Genomic DNA, 25,881 nt, shown 5'->3' on the forward strand with positions numbered 1-25,881 from the left:
ATCTGCCGAATCTGCACCTAGAATCAAATTCTAATTTAAGTAGAGACTCTGGGAGTTTGGGAAGCCGTTCGCTGAACTGCGTCGAGGCACAGTCCGGGCTCAACTTACCTACTGAAAAGGTAGCTGGGGCATTCCGCCAACATTCATTGTCCCCCGGAAAGAGGAGGGAGGTTAAGTCGGTCTCCCTGAGTTGTGGTAAAGGCTTCTCATCTTTGATAGCCTGGAAGACCGACTCCAGAATCTTGGTCGCACATGGTGTAGGGGTTTGGTCGTCGGCCACAAACATAGTGTACGAACTCTTGTGGGCCGTAATCATGGTGTTCAAACATTGCCACTCATGGAACAGGCGAACCAAGACACACTGTGCCTGTTCTTTAGGAAAAATGACAGTTTCCTTTGGAACCTTATCTAAACGGATCAGAGCTTCTTCTGTGAGGCGAGCGTAGCCGGGGAAGGGGAATTCAAGACCTGGCAGGTAGAATTCGTAGTCAGTAAGAGGCCGTGTACCGAAACCCTCGATTGACAGCATACCCTCCGAAAAGGGGGCATGCAATGCTAACCTCCAAGGGTTATTCTTATTGAAAGGAGGAAGCTTGGAGGTGTCGGGAATGGGGTACTGCTGTTGAGGAGGTGGTAGCCCCGAACTCATGAGGCCTTGGACTAGGCTCTCCACAGAAGCTATCCTCTCGTGTGATTGCTTCGTATGAGACGATAGTATCGACTCAAAACGAGCAAACAGTTTGTCAGAAAATTCCTCCATGTTAAATGATCCCGCCTGGGGGGGAACAGGTGCCGGAACAGAGACTACCTCTTGAGAGGTTGAGGGCACAGCAATTGGGTCTTGAGAAACTCTGGTGGAGGAGGATTTAGCCTCCGAGGGTGACGATCTCGAAGGGTTGTGGTCTTGGGAAGATTTGTGGGTTCTATATAAAGACTTGTGAGGAGCCTTCACTTTGGGTGGAACGGGTCGGGAGCTGAGATCAGTCCCGGTTGCCTCAGGAAAACCGCGAAAGGAAGATTGGTCCGAAGTAGAAGAGAAAGCCGGGCTAGGGAGAGGAATCCCAGCCCGGGAACCACCTGACTCACCTACGTCCCTACCTGCGTCAGGATCATCCAGAGCCATGGGCTCCACGTCAAGGTCGAGGGTAGCGACGTCCTCAGTTAGGGTGGCGCCCGTCTCCCCTTGGTCCGGGGCCAGCAAAAGAGAAGCAATGGTCTCGATGATCGGGTCCGCTAGCGCTTTGGGGACTGCAGCTGATGTTTTAGCATTGGGGTAGAGGAGGGAACACCATTCCTCAGAAAGGACATATGGCTGTCTGGCCTTCACGTTGCGGGCGAACCCGCCAACCCAGATCTTGAGGGTAGCTCGGGCTGTTTCCATTTCCAGCTGGGTGCTCTGAAAGAGAACAGACTATTAGTGAGTGATAAAAGTGCCAAAGAAAAAACTAAGAAGCCCAAGGGCTTCGTAGGCACATATAAGGCATGCAGGAAGTCCATAGGACTGTGGCCTTATAGTACAATATAATAAAAGAGGACATTAAAATGTGACTCCCCATAAATAAGTAATAAAGTAACTGCACTCACCGATTCAGATGTTAGAGTGGAAACCAATTTGTAGCAGACAGGACAGTTGTCCGGATGCCAAACAGCTAGGTCATCCACTTGAAGAGAGCAGTGAGCGTGCGAACGACACACATTATGGCCGCAGGGTTGGTGGAGAACAGCGACACATGCCGTCATCGCACAGCGGACAGTCTGTAAGATAAAAGATACATGAGTATCTTAAAGGAAAGCAATTAGGGGCCGAAGGTCCCAGTGCTTAAATATTATAAAAGTTACTATCATGATATAAAAGTTGAATATATATAGCTGTATAGATATATATATATATATATATATATATATATATATATATATATATATATATATATATATATATATATATATATATATATATATATATATATATCAACCCATGATAAAACTATCCATATAAGTGCCTAACATACGAATGAAGGCAAATAGGGGACCCTGGGGGGTCCGGGGGTTATAAGTCATATATCAAATAAATGATAAAAATTATTCATAAATAATGCCTTAATAATTGAATTAAGGCAAATTAGGGGACCCCCCAGGGGACCCCGGTGTTTAAAAAATCAAATAACAGCTTTACTTGATTATAAAATTATTAAATCAACTTAAATTAATGAATTAAATTAAGTCAAACCTATTCGTGATCATATCATGGATGGCAAGGTTGAGAACTAGGATCGTATATGATAGATAAAAGTGACTAAAATATAAAGGGAATCCAAGTAATAATGAATAACGTTGGCTCCGGGGCTCAACTAAAAAACTCGACCGAATGGTAATGAATAAAAGCTACTCCCGGGGATCCCGTAATGGAAGTCTTTAAACATATATATATATATATCTATATGAGGTCCGTGAGGTGCGTGACAGAGGGCGGGGGGGGGATCTTAAAAGGGTCCGTGAAGTGCGGGACCAAGCGGGAGAAGCCCGTACACAACTTAATATTAAATAACATAACAAGGTACCACGGAACGAGTCGAGACTCCCCGCCGAACGTCGCCAAACGAGCGACGGAAAGAAACGACTACGACCGAGTAGAGTAGTGGGGAAACGTAATGTACATTAATGAAAAATAATAGAATGCCTCACAGAACAACGGGAAACCGCCTGTGCAAAGCGGATGCCCCCGGGAGGAGAACATAGGCGCTTATAAGATATCGGCGGGAGGAGGCTAGGAGTGGGTGGGCTACGAGACGATATCAGGTATACCAACCTGCCACACACACACGAGTGATATGATCACGTGGAAAGGTTAAAAACACTATAAAAAACATAACACGTGGTAAATAAGAGAGGAAGGCATGCTGGATGATAATAACAATAATAAAATTAGCTAGAAATCAATTGTAAAACAAACGAGGGCGCGAACAAGAGACAGAAAGGAACAAGCCTGGCGGCACTAGGAGTAGGCAGGGCTACCAACAGAACACAGGGTCAGTGAAGTGCTAACAAAATGAAAACTAAATTGTAATAACTGATTCATAAAAGCCCCTCGAACTAATGCAAACATACGAATGACGTTAAAATAGTAAGCGAGTCCGTGGCATGCGAACGTAAATAAGCTAAGATATGATATGTGGAAAAGAACGCCGATGGCGATCAGGCATGCCAACCTCCAATATACGCACATGAATATGAAATAACTGTTATCATAAAACAGGACAATATAAAATTGATACAGTGTGTGAACCGTGGAGATCCATAAAGTTCACAACGAGAAACAATCAGTAAGGAGGACTAATTGAAAATCGTTAGAACGAACGAGAGAGAGAGAGAGGAAGGAGCCTGTACCGAGGGAGACCCAGCAAGGTCGTGAATAAAAACTGAATAATATAAACCAAAACGGACAAGGCTCCCTCCAAAATCTCAAAACTCATAGATCTGGTACTTAACTTAGATGTAGTGACAGTGGAGTCGGACATCTTGAAGTAAATCCAGAGAAAAACAGCGAAATGTACACACAACACAAAGTATTGTTATCACACTGCGTGCTAAAAAAGGAGTGTCGTCATTGGCGTGGGTTGGTTAGTAGTAGTACGAGGTTGAACGGCGCCTCGCTGTTCGGGGATTTTGACAGGAGACATCTAAATGGTGCGAGGCCTCTGGTTGTGATTTATCGCGCCCCAGTATTATATCGACACCTTATACAGGTGAGCGAGCTGGGTTCAACCTGGCATTCCCATGCAATTTTTTCTCTGGTAATATATAGCAGTTATATACCTTAGAAATAGTGCTAAAGGAGCATTTCACTGGCCGACACGGTTCGGAGCCCAGAAAACAGATTTTGAGAAAAGCGAAAAATCTATTTTTGAGTGATATGGCCATGTCGTCCTGATGGACCCGCCCTCCTTTCTAGAAATGGAGTATACTGTACATATATGTACAAATCCCTACCCGAAACTACCCTATCTGTAACCATCCATGCTTAATTGCTATAAGGAATGAGTTACGCCGTAGTAGTACAGAAAAGGGGCTCCAACGGGTGACCTTGATGACGGCTCCCTTCAATTTCGCCACTCTTTCCCCTCAGAGCGAAAACTCTATTCGGGGTGAAGATTGCCCTGCGTCGTATCAAGAAATACGTCCCCTGATATTATGCGATATCCTTAAGAATTTTCTTAAGGATACTCGCGCTAGGAGTTAGAATTCTGGAGACCTGTGGTCAATTCTCTGGGAGTATCACTGTAGCCAAATATCCCTTAGAAAGCTAGCTGAGGGAACCTTCCATCAGGACGACGTGGCCATATCACCCAAAAATAGATTTTTTGCTTTGCTCAAAATCCGTTTTCTTTTTTATTGAAACTACAAGTAGCCCCATATAAATGACTCAGGTTTGAATAGCTTGGAAAAATACAAATCATAAAATTTGTAGTATCCATGACAAGTTGACAAAGAAATTTGGAACATTACAATGAAAACTTGACCCACTTCCCTATTGTGAATCACTTCACAGACATAAGTTTCCTGAATTTTCAATGGATCTTTATAGAAAAGTAATGAACTGTACAAAACAAAACTAAAGAATTGAAATAGCCTTAATCATTATCCAATTAAAATTTTGATTCTTAACCATCCAGTTTAGTCTATAGAAGAAATAATAAGTCAAACACAAGAATTTTGTCTTTATTCAGAAGTTTAAATACTGTATGCTATACCAAACAAAGGCTGGTACAAAAATGTTCAGCATGAATTCTGCTGAAAATCTATACCTACACATTTGCAAAATAAAGTACGAGCTAAATAGAGCCATTGGGTTGCCTGTGCCATACATATTGACGATGAATAAAATTAAAACATAATGTTCCTCCTACTGCTGAGGGTAGTCTTAACTCATTCTGGAAAATTTATTTGATCAATAAAATCTGAAAAGTGTGAGCTTATATTTTGAAGAGTAAGAAAAAAAATACTTCTTTCTTCTTGAATACTGAGGTGGCCAAAATATATACCATGTTTTATAAATATATTAGATAAATGAAAACATTTAGTGCCTCACCTTTTCTTGACATTAATAGAGGGAGCTTCTTTCTCTTGATCCACTGGTCTCAGCACTTTTAACTGAAATGTAGTTACGATTTTTAAAATACAATACTGAAGCATATTTCAAGGACCAAATAAAAGTTAAATATTATTCTATCTACCTCCCCTACATTGAAAAAGAAAACTTCAATAAGGAATAAGAATTGAAGTAGAGCTTCTGGCTTCAGTATAAATATTTAAAATGTATATGCATAATATACAATAAAATGACAAATTTTGAAGTTATTTTTCCAAACTATACAAACCTGAGTTCTTTACTGAGGATATATGTTTCGGCGTGAGCTGGAATTTAGCCATAAGCTTTTACGCAAAGTGTCAACAACCCTCCACTACTTAGCTGGGGTAGCAGGGTGTAGACCAACCACCCTACTCACACAATCACCCAGTGAGATCCCTCACTTTTGATTGCAGGCAAGACCTCTTGGGGGATAGGTGATGGCGGGACAAGTATGAGTAAAGAACTCGGGTTTGCATGGTTAGGAAAAATACAAATTACTTCCAAATTTGTCATTTATTCCAAAGATACAAACTTTTTGTTCTTTACTATGGAGACTCCCACTTTAGTGAGTGGAAGTCCACTTTCCAACTGGCTGGAAAACATGACCTGAGGTACAGCTTTAACCTCAACAGAGTGTAAGAGTACCCTGACACATTGTGGACCCTCACCCTATTAATGCTGTCTGACAACCAGGGCAATCATGGTGAATAAGTGGAAAAAAGAACTGTAATTTGACCAAGTAAGAGTAATGAGTGACATTGCACATATCTATACTTAAACCTATGGAGTACTGGAATACCTTGACATATGAGCAGCCCAAAATACAAGTATTTTGAGATACAGTAGAACCTCGGTTTACGAACGACTCCGCTTACAAATTTTTCGGTTTACGAAGTGACTTTCTCTGAAAAATTCGTCTCGGTTAACGAATTTAAATTTCCCTCCCACGCGCCGTTTTTTGTGGAAAGGTGTTAACGCCGCGCTTCCCGATCGCATTTTTCATGGAAATAACTTAACGACAGCATCTCACAATGGAGTCACATGACTCCTCCCACGCATACCTACCACCCCTTAAACCCCTTTATTACCCCCTTCACTCGTTCATTATCTCAGTATCCGCCGTCTCGATAGCATACATACTTAGTGAATTCGTGGACGATTTCTTTGTGATTTTTACACGTGGTTTGTGATTTGTTTTATTTTCACTCATATGTGATTACAGTACTGTACTGTGTACTATTGTGATAGACAATGGCTCCTAAGATGTCTAAGAAGGAAAGCAGTAAGAAGAAGCTGATGATAACGATCGAGATGAAGAAGGAGATCATCGAGAAGCATGACCAAGGCATGCGTGTGAAAGACATTGCTAGTTTTTTCAATCGCTCGCAGTCGACGATATGCACAATATTAAAGAAAAAAGAAGAAATAAAGGCCGCTAAAGTAGCTAAAGGTGTATCGTCGTTGTCAAAACAACGGCCACCTATTCTTGATGACGTAGAAAATTTATTAATGGTGTGGTTAAATGAGAAGCAGCTCGCAGGAGATTCAGTAAATGAGAACATGATTTGCGAGAAGGCAAGAACCATTTACGAGGACTTGGTGAGAAGTGAGCCAGGCACATCAGCAGAAAAACAAAGTTTTAAGGCAAGCCGTGGTTGGTTTGAAAAATTCAAGAAGAGAACGGGTATCCATAGTGTTGTTCGGCATGGCGAGGGGGCCAGCGCCGATACGAAGGCAGCAGAGTCTTTTGTGAAAGAGTTCAAAAGGCTTGTGGACTTCGAGGACTACGTTTCCCAACAGGTGTTTAATTGCGATGAGACAGGCCTCTTTTGGAAGAAAATGCCCAGGAGGACCTATATCACGGCAGAAGAAAAGGCCCTTCCTGGCCATAAGCCCATGAAAGACCGTCTAACCCTGCTGTTCTGTTCCAACGCCAGTGGGGATTGCAAAATTAAACCTCTCCTGGTGTATCACTCGGAGAATCCACGAGCCTTCAAGAAGAACAATGTGCAGAAGACAAAGTTGCACGTCATGTGGCGTTCTAATACGAAGGCTTGGGTGACAAGGATCTTCTTCGTTGAGTGGATGAACGAGGTTTTTGGTCCCGAAGTCAAGAGATACCTCCTGGAGAAGGACCTCCCACTCAAAGCCTTGCTGTTAATGGACAATGCTCCTGCCCATCCTCAAGCCATTGAAGAGGACATAGCGGAGGAATACAAGTTCATTAAGGTGAAGTTCCTACCCCCCAACACCACTCCAATACTCAAGCCCATGGATCAGCAAGTGATCTCAAATTTGAAAAAACTTTATACCAAAGCTATGTTCCAGCGCTGCTTTGAAGTAACAGAGGGCACCAACCTTACCCTCAGAGAGTTTTGGAAGGATCACTACTCCATCTACAACTGCCTGACTTTAATTGATAAAACCTGGCAAGGAGTCACCAGGAGAACCCTCAATTCCGCCTGGAAGAAACTGTGGCCCGACGCCGTTGCAGAACGGGATTTCGAGGGGTTCGAACCCAACCAGGAGGAAGCAGTTGACGAGGATATTGTGTCCTTGGGCAAGGCAATGGGGCTGGAGGTGGACACGGATGACATCGACGACCTCCTGCAGGAGCATAAGGAGCAGCTGACCACCGAGGAGATGAAGGACCTGCACGAGCAGCAGCAAAGAGAGGTAATAGAGGAAATCTCATCTGAGGAGGAGGGAGGCACTGCAAAATCACTGTCTTTGAGTGAGATAAAAGATTTTTTAAAGAAGTGGGAAGACGTGAAAAGTTTTCTTGAGGAAAATGTCCCGAATAAGGCTGAAACAGACCGTGCAATAAATTTATTAGTCGATAATGGGGTGGGTCACTTCTATAAAATTTTAAAGAACAGACAAAAGCAGGTGTCTATTGAAAAATATCTTGTGAAGGGGGAGAAAAGAACTGTGAAAGACGACGACCAAGAGTCTCGCAAACGCAAAACCAGTGATAGCAAATGCCATTCTCGCGAGAGAACTCCAGTCAACGTTCCTGAAGTTCTCGTGGAGGGAGATTTTCCCTCCAAGCAGTAACCCCCTCCTCCTCCTTCCCCTCCTCTCGTCTCCATCAAGCCAGCAGCGACACTCCTCTAAGGTAAAGTTCAGGTTTACTGTGCATGCATATCCATATTTTCATCATTAAATGACTGCAATATTTTAATAATTTTGTGTAGAGTACAGTAGAGTACTGTATGTGTAAGGAAATATTTGTGAAAATTGGTTTTTGTAGATGGGTTGAACTAATTATTTCGATTTTATAACATTCTTATGGGGAAATTCGTTTCGCGATACGAATTTTTCTGTTTACGAGTTCGCATTAGGAACGAATTAAATTCGTAAACCGAGGTTCTACTGTACGAGCAAGCCGCCAAGCAAATTTTTCCATTGACATACAAGCACGCTTACAGATACTGAAGCTACCTGGCCGAGCACTTGGGAGCTGCTCTAAGCAAAAATTCGTTCATCGAAGTGCATTTTCCCATTAACTTCCCTTATAACCACTGAGATACTGTCCTACGAGCTCACCAAAGTTCACTTGTGTCCCAATACAAGGCTCAATATATAGTAATAAAATAGATTCCCAGAACAAATTTGTTTTATCAACCTTAATAAGGTAATAATAACCAGACAACAACAGTTTAGAAAGTATACTGTATGTTGTTTCTGTGAGCAGCAAAAATAAAATTCAGTGTCACAGCGATATTTTCAAAGAAAGAGATACTGTACTGCTAGAAAATGAGGTTAGTCTCGATGAAAAACACAAGCAAAACAAAAATACTTTTCTCTCATATTCTATTTATTATCAAGTTTAATGGCCTATCAAAATTTTACCGGCATTTAATCCATGTTGCAGATGAATGATAATCTATAGCTTTCAAGTTTATGGCGTTTGATTATACAGCTTGTGAAATTACTAATGTTTCTTCCAATTCGTTAGGTAATTTTTATGCAATTTTGTTTAGCTTTTCATAATCTGAATACACCATCTTGCACTTAGTGTGAACTCAGTAATTTCATAGTATTACATACGATCATGTTATAATAAAAACGGATTTTGAGCGAAGCGAAAAATTTACCTTTGGGTGAGATAGCCATGTCGTCCTGATAGAAGGTTCCTAATAGTAGCTTCCTAAGGGATATATGTATTACTGTGATATTCCCAGAGAATTTACCTTTAGATCTCCAGAATTCTAACTCCTGGCACGAATATCCTTAAATTTCTTTCAAGGATATCGCATAATATCAGGGACGTATTCTTGACACGCCACATAGCAATCTTCACCTCGAATAGCGTTTACGCTTCGAGGGGGAAAGTGGCAAAAATAGAAGGGGAGCTGTATCAAGGATACCCTACTTCCCATACTACTATTGAGTATCAAGATGGCGGACATTCCTTGTAGTGTTGAGCATGGTGCTACAGATACAGTACTTCGGGAGGGATTCTGTGAAGACCTTTTCTATAGAAAAGGAGGGTGGGTCCATCAGGAGGGCATGGCTATCTCAACCAAAAATAGATTTTTCGCTTCGCTCAAAATCTGTTTTTTTGGGCTCAAGCCATGTCGTCCTGATGGAAGCATACCAGAGCATTACTGTATCTGTGGATTTTCATCAGTGCCTTAACCTTGGGACAAATTTTTTCTATGGTCATCTGGACCATTTGAGACAAATGACGTTACCGCTATCCGTCATTATCACTAATCATAAATAATGTTAGTGCTTCCTGCCCCCTACAGGGAAGTCATACTAGACGGTAGAAAAGGGGCCTCAAGGTCAGCATATATTGTATGAACAAACATAAGTATTCACTGGGTATACAAACGGTCTCATGGTTTGTATATATGGTTGGAACAATATCAGTGTCCATTATATCCATTGTTTGTAAGCATACAATGATATGGGTTTTTGGGCTCAGGCCATGTCGTTCTGATGGAAGTTCCTTTAAAGTAGCTTCCTAGGGTATATTTAACTACAGTGAGATTCCCAGAGAATTTTACCTCAAGGTACCCAGAATTCTAACTCCTGGAGCGAGTATCCCTACTTTACTCTTATAGGGATATCGCATAATATCAGAGGACGTATTCTTGTCACGCCACATAGCTATCTTCACCTCGAATAGCGTTAACGCTTCGAGAGGGAAAAGTGGTAAGAAACAAATGGGGAGCCGTTATTAAGGTACCTCTCCTACCCGTTTCGAGTCTGTGTATGACATCATCAATGGTGCCATATTTATTCCTTATCTCGTAGCTCTATTGCTCGGTGATTCCCTTGTGCTCTCTCGTTATTTTGGATATTATTCAACATTATCATGCTTTCTCCAACCTCTTCTGCCTCTGGAAAGTTGAGTATTATCTTTACTTTGTATAAATGTAAGCTCTTGTTGTTTTAAATTAAATCAAAAGTGATATCAACGTAAACAAGAGCTGTTGCCTACCAGAGGCGTCATGGACGCTGTTGCTCGCTATGCACGAGTCATCTAGTTAGCCAGAGCGACTTTCCCCGGTCTTAATGCTTTAATAAATTCAACTATTAGCCTTCCTAGTGGGAATTCTTTATATTATGCCGATAGTATTTATCAGTTTCGGCGATTTAGGTAACCAATCCTTGCTTACGCTAGGCTTAGTAGCCTAGGCGTTTTTCTTTTAGTACTTTCATGCATAATATAATAGATTCTCCTAGTGTGATAATTTTATTGAAGCCGTAGGCAGTTATTTATACATGTAAGATAATTACTGAAATAATTTCCTCTTCCAAGATAGTATACGAGAGTGTTTCGGTGATTTAGGTAATCGATACTCACCGCGCCTAGGCTAATAGCCTAAGGGGCTTTCTTGGGCTCAAGCCATGTCATCCTGATGGAAGTTCCTGAAGGGTAGCTTTCTTGGGTATATATAACTACGGCGATATTTCCAGAGAATTTACCTTAAGGTACCCAAAATTCTAACTCCTGGAGCGAATATCCCTAATAAAAGAACCAGGGATATCGCGAAATATCAGAGGACGTATTCTTGACACGCCACATAGCAATCTGCACCCCGAACAGAGTTAACACTTCGAAGGGGTCAAGTGGCAAGAAAACGAAAAACGAGAAAGAAAGGAGAGCCACTCGCAAGGTATCTCTCCTCTCCCGTTTCGTAAGCGTGCATTGCGCCGCTCACGGCGCCATCTGTATTCCTTTTTGCGTAGCTCAACAACTCGGTGTTTTTCCCTGTGTTATCTTGCAATTCTTGGATTATTTCAACTTGATAATGTTTTCTCCAACTTGTTCTGCTTCTGATAAGTTGAGTATTATTTCTTTTATGTATAAATGTAAGCTCTTGGTAATTCTAAAATGATTTGATAGTGATATCGTTGTTACAAGAGCTGTTGCCTACCGGAGGCAGCCTGGACACTGTCGCTCGCTATGTATGAGTTATTTAGTTAGCCAGAGCGACGTTCCCGGCTGTTTCGCTTTAATAATTTTAGCTATTCAGCGTTACATAGGTTTTCTTTATATGATGCTTTTAGTATTTCCGTTTTGGTGAAGGATTTGCCGATTCGGGCCTACGCTAGACCTTGTAGCCTAGTCATTTGGCCCTAGTACTTTCCTGCATGATATTCAGATTTCCGAGTGTTTTAAAATTTTATTGAAGCTTTAGGCAGTTTTATACATTTAAGATTATGTTGATTTTCTTCCAAGATAGTATACGAGTGAGTTTTGGTGATTTAGGTAATTGATTCTCTTCGTGCCTAAGCTAGTTGTCTATGGGGCCATAGTATACTTTCTCACACTCCCCGGTTGCTCTCTTCTCTTCGGAGAATGTGTGCAATCCCTTTCCCTCTGCTTAAGCCTTGGGCTTAACCCTAATGGTTTATCTGAATTGACTTTAGATACAACTATATTAGGGTGTTTCTGTTCTTTCCTTTTTCCAGTAAGTCTGGCTTCAGGAAGGGGGCAGGACAACAGAGTTCTTAGTCTGAGTCTATTTCTGTCTAGCTTGTGGTTGAGATTCTCTTGCTAGGCTGACAGCAGACATAGGAGGCTTAGCCTCCTTAGTTCACTTTAGAAGGTTTCTGTATGAGATGATTCCTTCTTTTTGTGATCTAGCAGACTAGTCCAGTGTTGCTGTTCTCGGTGGAGGATGAGATCCTCTTTTCTGTGAATAACAACGCCTTCCTTGCTTTGGTTCCGAGGGAGTTAGCAAGTATTGCTGGCCTCCCTCTTCGGATCTCCCCTAGGCTAAGATAAGTTTTCTTGGCTGCGGGTGATTCATTATTAGAGCAAGGTTGGCAGGACCCTCTTCCCCCTTTTCCCCCTCTTTCCTTAGTGATGGCCTAGCCATTGCATCCCTGTCCGTCATTCTACATCTGTACCTAGCATAGGTTAGGATGTGGGATTGACTCAGTCCCTTGCCGGCCGGCAAGGGTCTTCTGCTTTGAGTGCTGCCCGGACCTCCCTTGGTCTCTCATCCATGTTTGTCTGTAGAGCCAGATGGCATTGGTCAGGAAGCCTGAAGTTATATTCTCCCCTTCCTTATGTGCACTCTTTCGGGTTGCCGGGCTATGAGGCAGTACAGTCTCTTATCCCGGCATCCATTCTGTTTTTCTTCTAGTGTTTGTACCCTAGCCCGGCTGTCGGCCTAAGTGGCCGGCAGCCGGGCAGTCGGAGTTCTCTGGTTCTTTTGCTGCCGGCCGGCATTGGTTGTATACCTTTGCCGGCCGGCTATATATCACACCATTGTTCTGCCGGCCGCTACGATTAGTGGCCGGCAGCCGGGTGCTGTTGTTGTTTAGCTGCCAGCCGGCAATAGAAACACACCGAGGTTCTGCTGGCCGCTACGTTTGGCGGCCGGCAGCCAGGTGCTATCTTGTGTAGTTGCCGGCCGGCACACGCATTTGAACCAGCGTTCTTCCACCTTATAGTTTATAAGTAGTATACTTTGGAACTAGTTAAGGTGTGTGCCGGCCGGCACATTACCTTCTATATTGTAGCCACTATTTTTCAGTATAGTATATACTGTAGGGAGAAAACTATAGTATAGTATTTGTTACAACACTAAGTTTTTCTAACACTTTTGTGTTGTCTTGCACAGCCCTTTGGTGTAACCTTACAGATAAAGAAAGTGAGTTCTTTCTTGTCTACTATCCAGCATTTTAAAATCACTTATTTGGGTGTGAGCTACACCTGTTTCCTCTGGAAATTATTTATTGGTCGCTCTAGAATAGATTAACCATACGATTTTATTATCTGGAAGGTTGCAGCAATTGACTGTGCGGGAAATACAAGTGTGTGTCTTTCCTTTCTAGTTTAGTTATGCTAAGCTATGTATATCCAGTGATACGTAGTTCACTTGATACTCATGGAATTTTCTTCTCTTTACAGGAGGACCATCCGAAGTATGGAAGCGTTTTCTGCAACGTCCGCAGCAAGAACTTCTGCGGACATGACTTGTGTAGGAGGCACGCAGCATGCGCAGTCTCCAAAGGTGATCTCCGGTATTGGGACCCGCAGGTATGTACCGTGTGCACAAACCTGATTACTGAGGCTTTTGATTCCCCTAAGACGGCGGAGTCAAGGGACGCAGCAAGGGAGAAGCTTCGTACTTGGGTAAGGGGCTTTCAGAAGAACACTTCTGGGCCCTATTTTCCAAGTGAGAAGATGAGGGCTTACCTTTTCCCCAAGGCGTCAGCTGAGGCATTGATTCCCCAGCCTCAAGCGGAGATACCGTTGGTTCAGATCCCGGTGGATGCTGAAGTCGCAGACGCCCTGCAGGACATCCAATTGGACGATAGGATGTCGGAGGTGTCCGAGCGTTTGGAAGATCTTCTGGCAGAAGACCAGGAAGAAGAGCAAGCTCCAGACAATGAAGAGGAAGAGTTCGACGACGTGTCGGCTACTCCGGTTCAGGCCCCTGAACCCATTCCCTCAACATCGTCCTATCTCCCAGATGAGCTGGGAAAGACCCTTTTCTCCATCGTTGGAATGATCCAACAGATGCAGAGGGAAAATAATGAGAAGACTGCTGCAATGAAGCTGGAGATGCGGAGACTTGCAGCATCACGTGGGCCCCAGAAGAAGCTCAGCGTGGAAGACCTTCCCTTGTGCTCAGATGCCAACCCTTGGAGGTATGCCGAGCACATGCCTATGACGACGGGAAAAATCGTCATTTCGGAGAAGTTGGGCTCAGTCCCCCTTGAGGAGGTGGAATTCTGGCCCAGCAAGGAGTCGTATCCGGACTGTTATGTCCGTCTAAGGAAGGAACCAGCCTCAAAGGAAGAAACGGAGCTGAAGGAGGTCATAGTTTTGGACCACGCTAAGGCTCAAGCTTTACTGTCAAGCTCGATGAAAGAGAGGGGCTTCACAAACTCAAGGGTACCTGCTTTGAGTAAGAAGCACCCTTCCTTTGTGTCCTCTCCTTCTAGAGCCTTCCCCTTTATGCAGAAAGGGTTTACGGCTGTGCTGAAAGCAATCGAGGCAGGTAAGCCATGCCCCTCCTTGGAGGAGTGTAAACCTCTGTCTTTGGCCCTACCCATGGACCACAAGGACTGGAAGGACGTCCATCTTACCTTCTCAGTCGGGAAGTTGGAGGCTGATATTGCCGGACGTCAGTTCGGTGAGAACCTCCCCAAGCTGTCTGACTTTCTTTTGCGCAGGGAGCTTGAGACAAAAGAAAGACTTGCTGCCTCAATGTCTCATCAAACGACTCTAGAGACAATGGAAAGTGACCCCGAGGTCCATGAAATGTTTATGGTAGTGGCTAAGACACACCTAGCCACAGTGACGAAGGACCTTTATAGCTTCGTCAAAGCTAGGAGGGCTTGTAGGGAGTTCGTGTTCGCCTCGGCTGCGGTGAGGCACGAGCCAAGGAAGCTAATCTCCTCCAGCATTTGGGGCAAAGACCTCTTCCCTAGTGAAGCGGTCAAGGAGGTTGTAGATAAGGCCGGCACGGAGAATAGAAACCTTCTCCAGAAGTGGGGCCTATCTCTCAAGAGAAAGTCTTCCCCGGATGAGGGTCCCCAACCAAAGAGGAAGACTAAGAAGACTAGGCTACCCTCTCGGCCAGCCAAGCCATTCAGACAGCAGCAGCAGCAACAACTTCCTATGCCTACAGTGCCCCAGATGGTGGCACAAACCCCGACCATGTACCAGTGGGTACCCCAAGCCGTGTCGACGCAGTCTCCGGCATTTAACCCAGCGTTCGAAGGGCAGTCAACTACCTTTCGAGCGAAGCCTAGAGGAGCAGCCAGAGGTTCGTCTAGATGCCCCTCAAGGGGGAGGGGGTTCAGGGGTGGTCGCAGTCAAGGAGGCAAGACCTCAGGGCAACAGCAGCCAAAGTGAGATGATACCGGTAGGAGGGAGACTACAGAATTTTCGGGATTGGTGGACCTTTGATCCCTGGGCCCACAGCCTACTCAAGAACGGACTGGGTTGGAGCTGGTACAGCACTCCACCCCCGTGCCCTCAATTTTTCCAACACTCCACCCCCGTTCTGGAGGAGTACATTCAAGAACTGTTGGAGAAAAGAGTAATCCAAAGGGTAAGTCCATCAAATTCCAAGAGAGGCTGTTTTGTGTTCCCAAGAAGGACTCAGAAAAACTCAGAGTCATTCTGGACTTGTCGCCACTCAACAAGTTCATAGTGAACAGCAAGTTCAAGATGCTAACACTGCAACACATAAGGACCTTACTGCCCAAGAGGGCATATACCGTCTCCATAGATTTGTCAGACGCCTATTGGCACGTTCCAATCAATCGTCAACTCTCCCCCTACCTAGGGTTCAAGCTACATCGAAGACTCTACGCCTTCAGAGCCATGCCATTCGGGCTAAACATAGCCCCAAGGATCTTCACGAAGCTTGTGAGCGTAGCTCTCAAACAATTACGCCTAAAGGGAATCCAGGTGGTAGCCTACCTGGACGACTGGCTGGTGTGGGCAGCATCCAAGACAGAATGTTTGCAAGCTTCCCGACAGGTGATCCAGTTCCTAGAGCATCTAGGCTTCAAGATCAACAGAAAAATGTCTCGACTTTCTCCATCTCAAAAGTTCCAGTGGTTGGGAATCCACTGGGACCTAGTGTCACACCAACTCTCCATCCCGGCGAAGAAGAGGAAGGAGATAGCTGGCTCTGTCAAGAGACTTCTGGATTCCGAAAGGATATCAAGACGCGAAAACAGGAGAGAGTGCTGGGTTCTCTCCAGTTTGCTTCAGTAACAGACCCGGTGCTAAGAGCACAGCTAAAGGATGCAACCGGAGTTTGGAGAAGTTATGCATCAAACGCGCGAAGAGATCTGATAAGACCAGTACCGCTTCGTCTACGTACGCTTCTCAGGCCTTGGTCCCAAGTCAGGCAACTAAAGAAGTCGGTGCTTCTTCAGCCACATCCCCCCTAGTTGACTATTCACACAGACGCCTCGAAGGAGGGGTGGGGAGGTCATTCTCATCGGAAGAAGGCCCAAGGAACTTGGTCCAATCTATTCAAGACATTTCACATAAACTTTCTGGAAGCTATGGCAGTACTCCTTACCTTGAAGAAAGTCTCCCCTCGTCGCTCGATCCACATAAGGTTGGTACTGGACAGCGAGGTGATTGTGAGAAGCTTGAATCGACAAGGATCGAGGTCACCACCACTCAACCAGGTGATGTTGGCCATCTTTCGACTGGCGGAAAAGAAGAAGTGGTACCTGTCGGCAGTTCACCTTCAAGGAGTCCGCAATGTGACAGCGGACGCTCTATCCAGGTTCACACCGATAGAGTTGGAATGGTCCCTAGACGCAGGATCATTCTCCTTCATCTTGAGTCAAGTCCCAGAACTGCAGATAGACCTCTTTGCGACGAAAGACAACAAGAAGTTACCCCTTTACGTGTCCCCGTACGAGGATCCCTTGGCGGAAGCAGTGGACGCGATGTCCCTCGACTGGAACAGATGGTCCAGGATTTACCTATTCCCTCCTCACAACCTTCTATTGAGGGTCCTCAACAAACTGAGATCTTTCAAGGGAGTAGCGGCAATAGTGGCTCACAAGTGGCCGAACAGCGTGTGGTTCCCCCTGGCATTGGAACTACGGCTGAAGTGTCTACCGTTACCAGATCCAGTTCTGACTCAGCGAGTTCAGAAGTCGACTGTCTGCGCTTCATCACAGAAAACCCGGAACCTGCAGCTCATAATTTTCTCTCCCTAGCGGTGAGAAAACATTTCGGGATTTCGAAAGACAATATAGACTTCCTAGAGGAATATAAGTGCAAATCTACTAGAAGGCAATATGAGTCATCATGGAGAAAATGGGTGGCCTTTGTCAAGGCGAAGAATCCGTAAAAGATCTCGACGGACTTCTGCTTATCCTTCTTCATCCACCTCCATGGTCAAGGGTTAGCAGCCAACACAATATCAACGTGTAAATCTGCTTTGACAAGACCCATTTTATATGCCTTCCAGGTCGACCTCTCTAACGATATTTTTAATAAAATTCCGGAAGCCTGTGCTAGGCTCAGACAATCAGCACCTCCAAAGCCCATCTCATGGTCTTTAGATAAAGTTCTTCATTTCGGTTCGCTGTTGAACAATGAGGAGTGTGCTTTAAAGGATTTGACCCAAAAAGTTATTTTCCTGTTTGCACTCGCGTCGGGGGCCAGGGTTAGTGAAATTGTAGCCCTCTCGAGAGAGGAAGGTCGTGTTCAGTTCTTGGATGGGGGAGAACTGAACCTGTTTCCGGATCCTACGTTTCTCGCCGAGAACGAGTTACCCACCAACAGGTGGGGTCCCTGGAGAATCTGCCCTCTGAAAGAAGATGCATCTCTATGTCCAGTGGAATGCCTAAAGGTCTATCTTCGTAGATCTTCAGACTTCAGGGGTGGTCAACTATTCAGGGGAGAAACATCAGGCTCAAATTTATCACTGAAACAACTTAGGGCAAAAATCACCTATTTTATTAGCAGAGCGGATCCAGACAGTACACCCGCAGGTCACGATCCGAGGAAAGTTGCCTCATCCTTAAATTTCTTTAATAGTATGGATTTCGAACATCTTCGCTCATACACTGGCTGGAAATCTTCCAAGAGTTTTCTTTCGTCACTATGCGAAGCAAGTGGAGCAACTGAAGAGGTCTGTGGTAGCAGTGGGTAGTGTCGTTAACCCTGCTGTTTAACTCTGCGAGGAACAGTGGATTTAATTGGGACGATTAATTCCGGGGTGAGTGTGTAGTTACGAACTGTTCTACAAACTAAGTGTTAGGGCACTGGGGTGCCCACATTGACTGTTCCATATTCAAAAGTGAACCTAGCATAAGTGCAGACATGTGTGCCAAGCGTTTCCAACGCTAATGTAACTGATTAGTAATACAGACTTTTATGATTTTGATACCTCGGTATGTTAAAAGTCGCGCTAATGTTTTTCTTTCAGATAAACAAGTTTTCTGTTTACTATCATGCTTATGCTTATTTATTTTTTATCCTCCTTTTATATATGTATAATTGTTGTTTAACCTGTTTTATTTTATTGTTTATCAATAAACTAGTTCTTGTGAACCTTGCGTCTCCTTCGCCTGTGTCATTTTACTTGAAATGATTTAGCATTACGTTTACTATGTATATTTATCTGGGATAATTCTAATAGATTGTTCCTTTATGCAAGCATTTTTGCATTGGTTTATGCTTTCCCCTACTGGGAGGACTCCATGCCTTAAGGGGAAGGTGGCGGATATGCAAGTTTTCCTCCTACCCGGATATAAACCTTTGTCCAATCCAGTAATGAACGGAGAACTGGTCGATATTTCATATTGACTCAGTGGTTCTTTACAAACTATGCTTTACATGATATAGGGTGAGACCAATATATTGGCTTGTCTGTTATTCATACATAGGTATATGTACTCTTTGAGACTTTTCCAGAGTCTAGTATGACTCTTCCCTGTAGGGGGCAGGAAGCACTAACATGGTCTATGGTTAGTTGAAAAGATGTATGACGGTAACATCTTAGGTCTCTAGGTCTAGTTGGCCGGGAAATACCTTTGGGGAGTACGGCACGTTTTGAGAATCTACAAATACAGTAATGCTCTGGTATACTTCCATCAGGACGACATGGATTGAGCCCAAAAAAAGGATTTTGAGCGAAGCAAAAAATCTATTTTTGGGTGAGATGGCCATGTCGTCCTGATGGACCCGCCCTTCCCTTTTCTTCTAAAAAGGGCTGTAGGTTCCCTCCCTACATACAGTATCTGTAGCACCTTGTGTATCGCTACAAGGAATACAGATGGCGCCGTGAGCGGCGTAATGCACGCTTACGAAACGGGAGAGGAGAGATACCTTGCGAGCGGCTCTCCTTTCTTTCTCGTTTTTCGTTTTCTTGCCAATTGACGCCTTCGAAGTGTTAACTCTGTTCGGGGTGCAGATTGCTATGTGGCGTGTCAAGAATACGTCCTCTGATATTTCGCGATATCCCTGGTTCTTTTATTAGGGATATTCACTCCAGGAGTTAGAATTCTGGGTACCTTAAGGTAAATTCTCTGGGAATATCGCTGTAGTTATATATACCCAAGGAAGCTACCCTTTAGGAACTTCCATCAGGACGACATGGCCATCTCACCCAAAAATAGATTTTTCGCTTCGCTCAAAATCCGTTTAGTATACTTTCGCACACTTCCCCGATTGTTCTTTCTCCTCTAGAGGTCTAAGATCAATCCTTTTATCCCTCTGAGTTAGCCTAGGCTTAACCCTAGTCAGTTTTATCTGGATTGTATTTGGGTAAAACTAGGCTAGGGTGTTTCTGCCCTTGTCCTGTAACCAGAGTGACTGGTTTTTGGGCTTAGTCAGAACATCAGAGTATTCTGTCTGAGGTCTGTAACTGCCTAACAAAGTGAATGAGATTCCTTTGCTAGGTTAGGCTGCAGACATAGGAGGCTAGACCTCCCTAGGCCACACCTGAAGGTTTCTGTAAGAGATGATTCCTTCTTTCTGTGGTTTAGTAGACTAGTCCTGTGCTGTTTTACCCTAGGTCGGGGAATAGAATTCTCCATTACCTGGGGAAATAACAACACCAAACCCCGTTCCTGTATCACTGGAGGTGGCAAGGTGTTGCCAACCTCTTTGCTGTATTCGACTAACCTAGACCAGGATGAGTTTTCTTAGCACTGGGGATAGTCGTATACTAGAGCGGAGTTTGTCAGGTGAGGTAGGGTAGGCTTCAGGGCTAACCCTTCCTCATCTTATAGGACCTTCATCCCTCCCCCTCTGTCCTTTGGTGATGGCCTAGCCATCACAAAACCTTGGCCACTGTCCTGCATTCAACCCTAGTACAGGGTAGGTTGTAAGACTGGCTTAGACTTCAGCTGGCCAGCAAGAATGTGCCGGCTGGCAGAAGCCTTTTTCTCTTTGGAGTGTTCTTCAGACCTCTCTTGGTCTGCCATCCATATGTCTGCTGGTAGAGCCCGGCAGATTATGGATGGATGGAAGCTTGAATATCACATTCTCCCCTTCCATTTGTTCACTCATTCTGGATGGAAGGCAGTAGGGCAATGGCGCCTTACAGTCTGGCATCCATGCCTTTCCCTTGTTAGTGTATAGTACCATCGGGTCCCCATCTGCCAGCTTAGCAGCCGGCAGCTGGGTGGGCTGTAGATCTCTAGTTTATTAACGTCGCCGGCCGGCATAGATTGCCATCAGCCGCGGCCGGCCGGCAACTGGCTGCACACCTACTACTCTGCCAGCCATTACGATTAGTGGCTGGCAGCCGGGGTGCAGTCAGCTGCCGGCTTATTACCTACTGCCGGCCAGAAAAGATTGCAGGCCGGCACCCAGAGACCAGCGATCTGCCGCCCACTATTTTCAAAGGTAGTATACCTTGGAATGGTACCCAGGTATAAGCCGGCCGGCACTACAGTATATGATTATACAGTAGTCAGTATTTTGCAGTATAGTACATAATGCAATAAGAAAACTACAGTATAGATTATAGTTATAAAAAAAATTTTCCAACATACAATGTGTTGTCATGTACAGCCTATTGTGAGACCGTACAGTATAGAGAAAGTGAGTTTTCTTTAAAATAATAAAATCCCTAATATTAAAACTTCTGGAAACTGATGTTGAGTTACACTTATATATCCTTAGAGGATAACAAATTCCAAAGGTTTTCTAGAATAAGAATTAACCATAGTTTTAATGTTATGGGAGGTCACAGCAATTGGCTGGGCAGGAAATACATGTATGTGTCTTTCCTTTTTTCCTTTCTAGCTTATCTATCCTAAGCTACATACAATAATAATAAATTGTATACTTAATTTTGTGAAACTTCTCACTGGATACTCATTGGAATCTCTTCTCTTTACAGGAGGACCAACCCAAGTGCGGGAGTATGTTTTGTAACGTCCGCAGTAAGAACTTCAGCGGACATGAGCTTTGCAGGAAGCATGCACGATGCGCAGTCTCCAAAGGCGATCTCAAGTATTGGGACCCTCATGTATGTGACGTATGAACCAACCTGATTACTGAGGCCTTTGACTCTCCTAAGTTGCCAGAGTCAAGGGATGCAGCAAAGGAAAAGTTGCGTACAGTAATTGGGTCAGGGGTTTTCAGAAAAACACCATGGGGCCTTACCTTCCAAGTGAGAAGATGCAGGCCTATCTTTTCCCCAGGGCATCTTCGGATGCAGTAATTCCTCAGCCTCACTCAAGAGATCCCTGTCGTCCTGATTCCGGTAGATTTGGAGGTCTCGGACGCATTACAGGACATTCAACTGGACGATAGGATGTCAGAAGTGTCGGAGTACACTGAAAAGGATCTTCTTGCAGGTCAGGAAGAGGAGCTGACCCAAGCTCCTGAGACTGAGGAGGAAGAGGTCAACGAGGTGTCGGTCTCGTCGGTTCTGCCCCCAGAACCAGTTCCCTCGACATCTTCTGCTATCCCAGAGGAACTGGGAAGGACTCTTTCTTCCATTGTTGGAATGATTCAGCAAATGCAGAAGAAAAATGATGAAAAAGAAGCTGCGATGAAGCTGAAGATGTGTAAACTCGCAGCATCACTTGGGCCTCAGAAGAAGCTCAGCGTAAAGGACCTTCCTTTGTGTTCGGATGCGAACCCGTGGCGGTATGCCGAACACATGCCGATGACAATTGGGAAGATTGTCATCTCGGAGAAGCTGGGATCAGTCCCCCTTGAAGATGTGGAATTCTGGCCCAGCAAGGAGTCTTACCCGGACTGTTATGTCTGCCTTAGGAAGGAACCAGCCTCAAGGAGGTCATAGTCTTTGACCATGGTAAAGCACAGGCTTTACTTTCTAGCTCGATGAAAGAGAGGGGCTTCACTAACTCGAAGGTACCAGCGTTGAGTAACAAGCACCCCTCCTTTGTGGCTTTTCCAACCAGAGCCTTCCCCTTTATGGAGAAAAGGGTATAAGGCAGCCTTAAAGGTGGTCGAGGCAGGGAAGCCATGCCCCTCATTGGACGAGTGCAAGCCTTTATCTCTGACCTTACCTACGGACCAAAAAGACTGGAAGGACGTCCACCTTACCTTCTCAGTCGGGAAGTTGGAAGCAGATATTGCTGGACGTCAGTTTGGTGAGGACCTTCCGAAGTTGTCTGAATTTCTCTTGCGTAGGGAGCAAGAGACTAAAGAATGACTTGCTGCGTCCATGTCTCTACAGACTACTCTGGAGACGATGGCAAGTGACCCCAAAAACCAAGAGATGTTTATGGCAGTGACCAAAACCCATTTGGCCACTGTGACCAAGGATTTGTAGTTTTATTAAAGCTAGGAGGGCTTGTAGAGAGTTTGTGTTCGCCTCGGCTGCGGTGAGACACGAACCCAGGAAACGGATCTCATCCAGCATTTGGGGTAAAGACCTTTTCCCAAGCGAAGTGGTCAAAGAGATAGTAGACAAGGCTGCCACGGAGAATAGGAACCTTCTCCAAAAGTGGGGCCTATCTCTCAAGAGGAAGTCTTCCCTGGATGAGGGTCCCCAACCTAAGAAGAAGACAAAGAAGCCTAGGCTACCCTCTCGGCCGGCCAAGCCTTACAGACAACAACAATAACTTCCTACGACCGCAGTGCCCCAGATGGTGGCACAGCCTCCAACTACGTACCAGTTGGTACCTCAGCCAATATCGACACAGTCGCCTGCCTTTAACCTAGCTTTCGAGAGGCAGTCAACGACCTTTCGTCTGAGAGCTAGAGGATCAGCCAGAGGTTCCTCTAGACGCCCCTCAAGAGGAAAGGGATACAGAGGAGGACGCGGTCAAGGAGGCAAGCCCTCAGGTCCACAGCAAAAGTGAGATGCTCCCGGTAGGAGGGATATTGTATTTATTCCGGGATCATTGGACCTTCGATCCCTGGGCCCACAGCCTAATCAAGAACGGACTGGGTTGGAGCTGGGACAGCGCTCCACCTCTATTCCCAAAATTCTTCTAACACTCCACCCCCGTCCTGGAAGAATATGTACGGGAACTCTTGGAGAAGAGAGTAATTCGGAGAGTAAAGTCCATCAAGTTCCAAAGAAAGCTGATTTGTGTTACCAAGAAGGACTCAGAAAAACTCAGAGTCATTCTGAACTTGTCACCACTCAACAAGTTTATAGTAAACTCCAAGTTCAGGATGTTAACACTTCAACACACAAGGACCCTGTTGCCCAAACGGGCTTACACTGTCTCGATAGACTTGGCAGATGCCTACTGGCACGTCCCAATCAATCGTTGACTCTCCTCCTACCTAGGTTTCAAGCTTCAAGGAAGACTTTATGCCTTCAGAGCCAGGCCCTTCAGGCTAAATATAGCCCAAAGGATGTTCACGAAGCTTGCAAATGCAGCTGTTCATCAATTACGCCTAAAGGGTGTCCAAGTAGTGGCCTACTTGGACGATTGGCTGGTGTGGGCAGCATCCGAGACGGAATGCATGCAGGCTTCCAAGAGAGTGGTCCAGTTCCTGGAACATCTAGGATTCAAGATCAACACCAAAAAGTCTCGACTATCTCCAGCTCAAAAGTTTCAGGGGTTAGGAATCCACTGGGATTTACAGTCACATCGACTTTCCATTCCACTAAAGAAAAGGAAAGAGATAGCGGGATCTGTCAAGAGACTTCTGGAATCCAAATGGATATCAAGACGTGAACAGGAGAGAGTGCTGGGCTCTCTACAGTTTGCTTCAGTGACAGACCCAGTGCTACGAGCACAGCTAAAGGATGCAACAGGAGTCTGGAGAAGATACGCATCAAACGCTCGAAGACATCTGAGAAACCATTACCGACTCGATCGCTTCTCAACCCGTGGTCCAAAGCCAAGCACCTGAAGAAATCGATACTTCTTCAGCCACCTCCACCTTCAGTCATCATCCACACAGTATGCTTCAAAGGAAGGAAGGGGAGTCCAAGGAGCTTGGTTCAATCTATTCAAGACCTTTCATATCAACATTCTGGAAGGCATGGCAGTATTTCTTACACTGAAGAAATTATCTCCTCGCCACTCGACCCACATAAGACTGGTCCTGGACAGCGAGGTGATAGTGAGATGCCTGAATCGCCAAGGTTCGAGATCATCCCAAATCTAACCAAGTGATGTTGGCCATCTTCCGTTTGGCGTTAAAGAGGAGATGGCATTTATCAGCAGTTCACCTTCAAGGGTTCCGCAACGTGACGGCCGACGCTCTATCCAGGTTCACTCCGATAGAGTCAGAATGGTCCCTAGACGCAGGATCGTTCTCCTTCATCTTACGTCAAGTCCCGGAACTGCAGATAGACCTCTTTGCGACGAGCGACAACAAGATGATACAGTGAACCCTCATTTATCGCGGTAGATAGGTTCCAGACGCGGCCGCGATAGGTGAAAATCCGCGAAGTAGTGACACCATATTTACCTATTTATTCAACATGTATATTCAGACTTTTAAAACCTTCCCTTGTACGTAGTACTGTTAACAAACTACCCTGTAATGTACAGAACACTTAATGCATGTACTACAGTACCCTAAACTAAAACAGGCACAAATATTAAAGGCAATTTTATATCATGCGTTTCCTAAACACGCTAAAAAGCACGTTAAAAAATGGCAACCAATGATTTGTTTACAGTTTCTCTGATCATAATGAAGAAACAAACTGGAGGTAGAGCTTTGCTTATTACCCAGACATATTTCCCATACTATTCCCTTAGAACTACATCACATCTTCCTACTTTAGATATATATATATATATATATATATATATATATATATATATATATATATATATATATATATATATATATATATATATATATATATATATATATATATATATATATACACAGTATATATATACAGTGGTACCTCTACATACGAATTTAATTCATTCCACAACCAACTTCGGATGTAGAAAATGTTCGGATGTAGAAACGAATTTTCCCATAAGAATACATGGTAATTAATTTAATTCGTTCCTCAGCCTAAAAACCCATAATAATTCCTTAATAAATGGCTACACATAATTACACATAACAATAACATAACTGCATAATATGAAAGAAGCATGTAAAAAAGATAATTATAAAGAAATAATAAATAAAAACTGTGTTTTATTGCCACTTTACCTTAGAGACAGGCCAACGCAGGTGTAGGATTTGCTACTCCAGGAGGAGACGGACGATCGGCGAGAAGGTAGACATGGTGTTAACATGTTCTTTAAATAAATACTCTCTCTCTCTCTCTCTATCTTGTTCTTCTTCACTGTTAGTGTTAGAGACGTCTATTGATTTTTCTGAGAGAGAGAGAGAGAGAGAGAGAGAGAGAGAGAGAGAG

General features: G+C 44.4%; 1 protein-coding gene across 2 annotated transcripts in view; it reads right to left on the reverse strand.

Moving 5' to 3' along the window:
* LOC137648651 (uncharacterized) overlaps positions 1 to 25,881 on the reverse strand; it is a 522,517-nt gene that overhangs the window by 143,118 nt on the left and 353,518 nt on the right. For both annotated transcript variants that reach the window (XM_068381656.1, XM_068381655.1), the window contains exon 8: positions 5,087 to 5,148. In XM_068381656.1, the coding sequence (XP_068237757.1) occupies positions 5,087 to 5,148 (62 nt within the window). The remainder of the gene's footprint in view (positions 1 to 5,086; positions 5,149 to 25,881) is intronic.

Source organism: Palaemon carinicauda, chromosome 10, assembly GCF_036898095.1.
Source record: "Palaemon carinicauda isolate YSFRI2023 chromosome 10, ASM3689809v2, whole genome shotgun sequence".
Classification (NCBI taxonomy): Eukaryota; Metazoa; Arthropoda; class Malacostraca; order Decapoda; family Palaemonidae; genus Palaemon; species Palaemon carinicauda.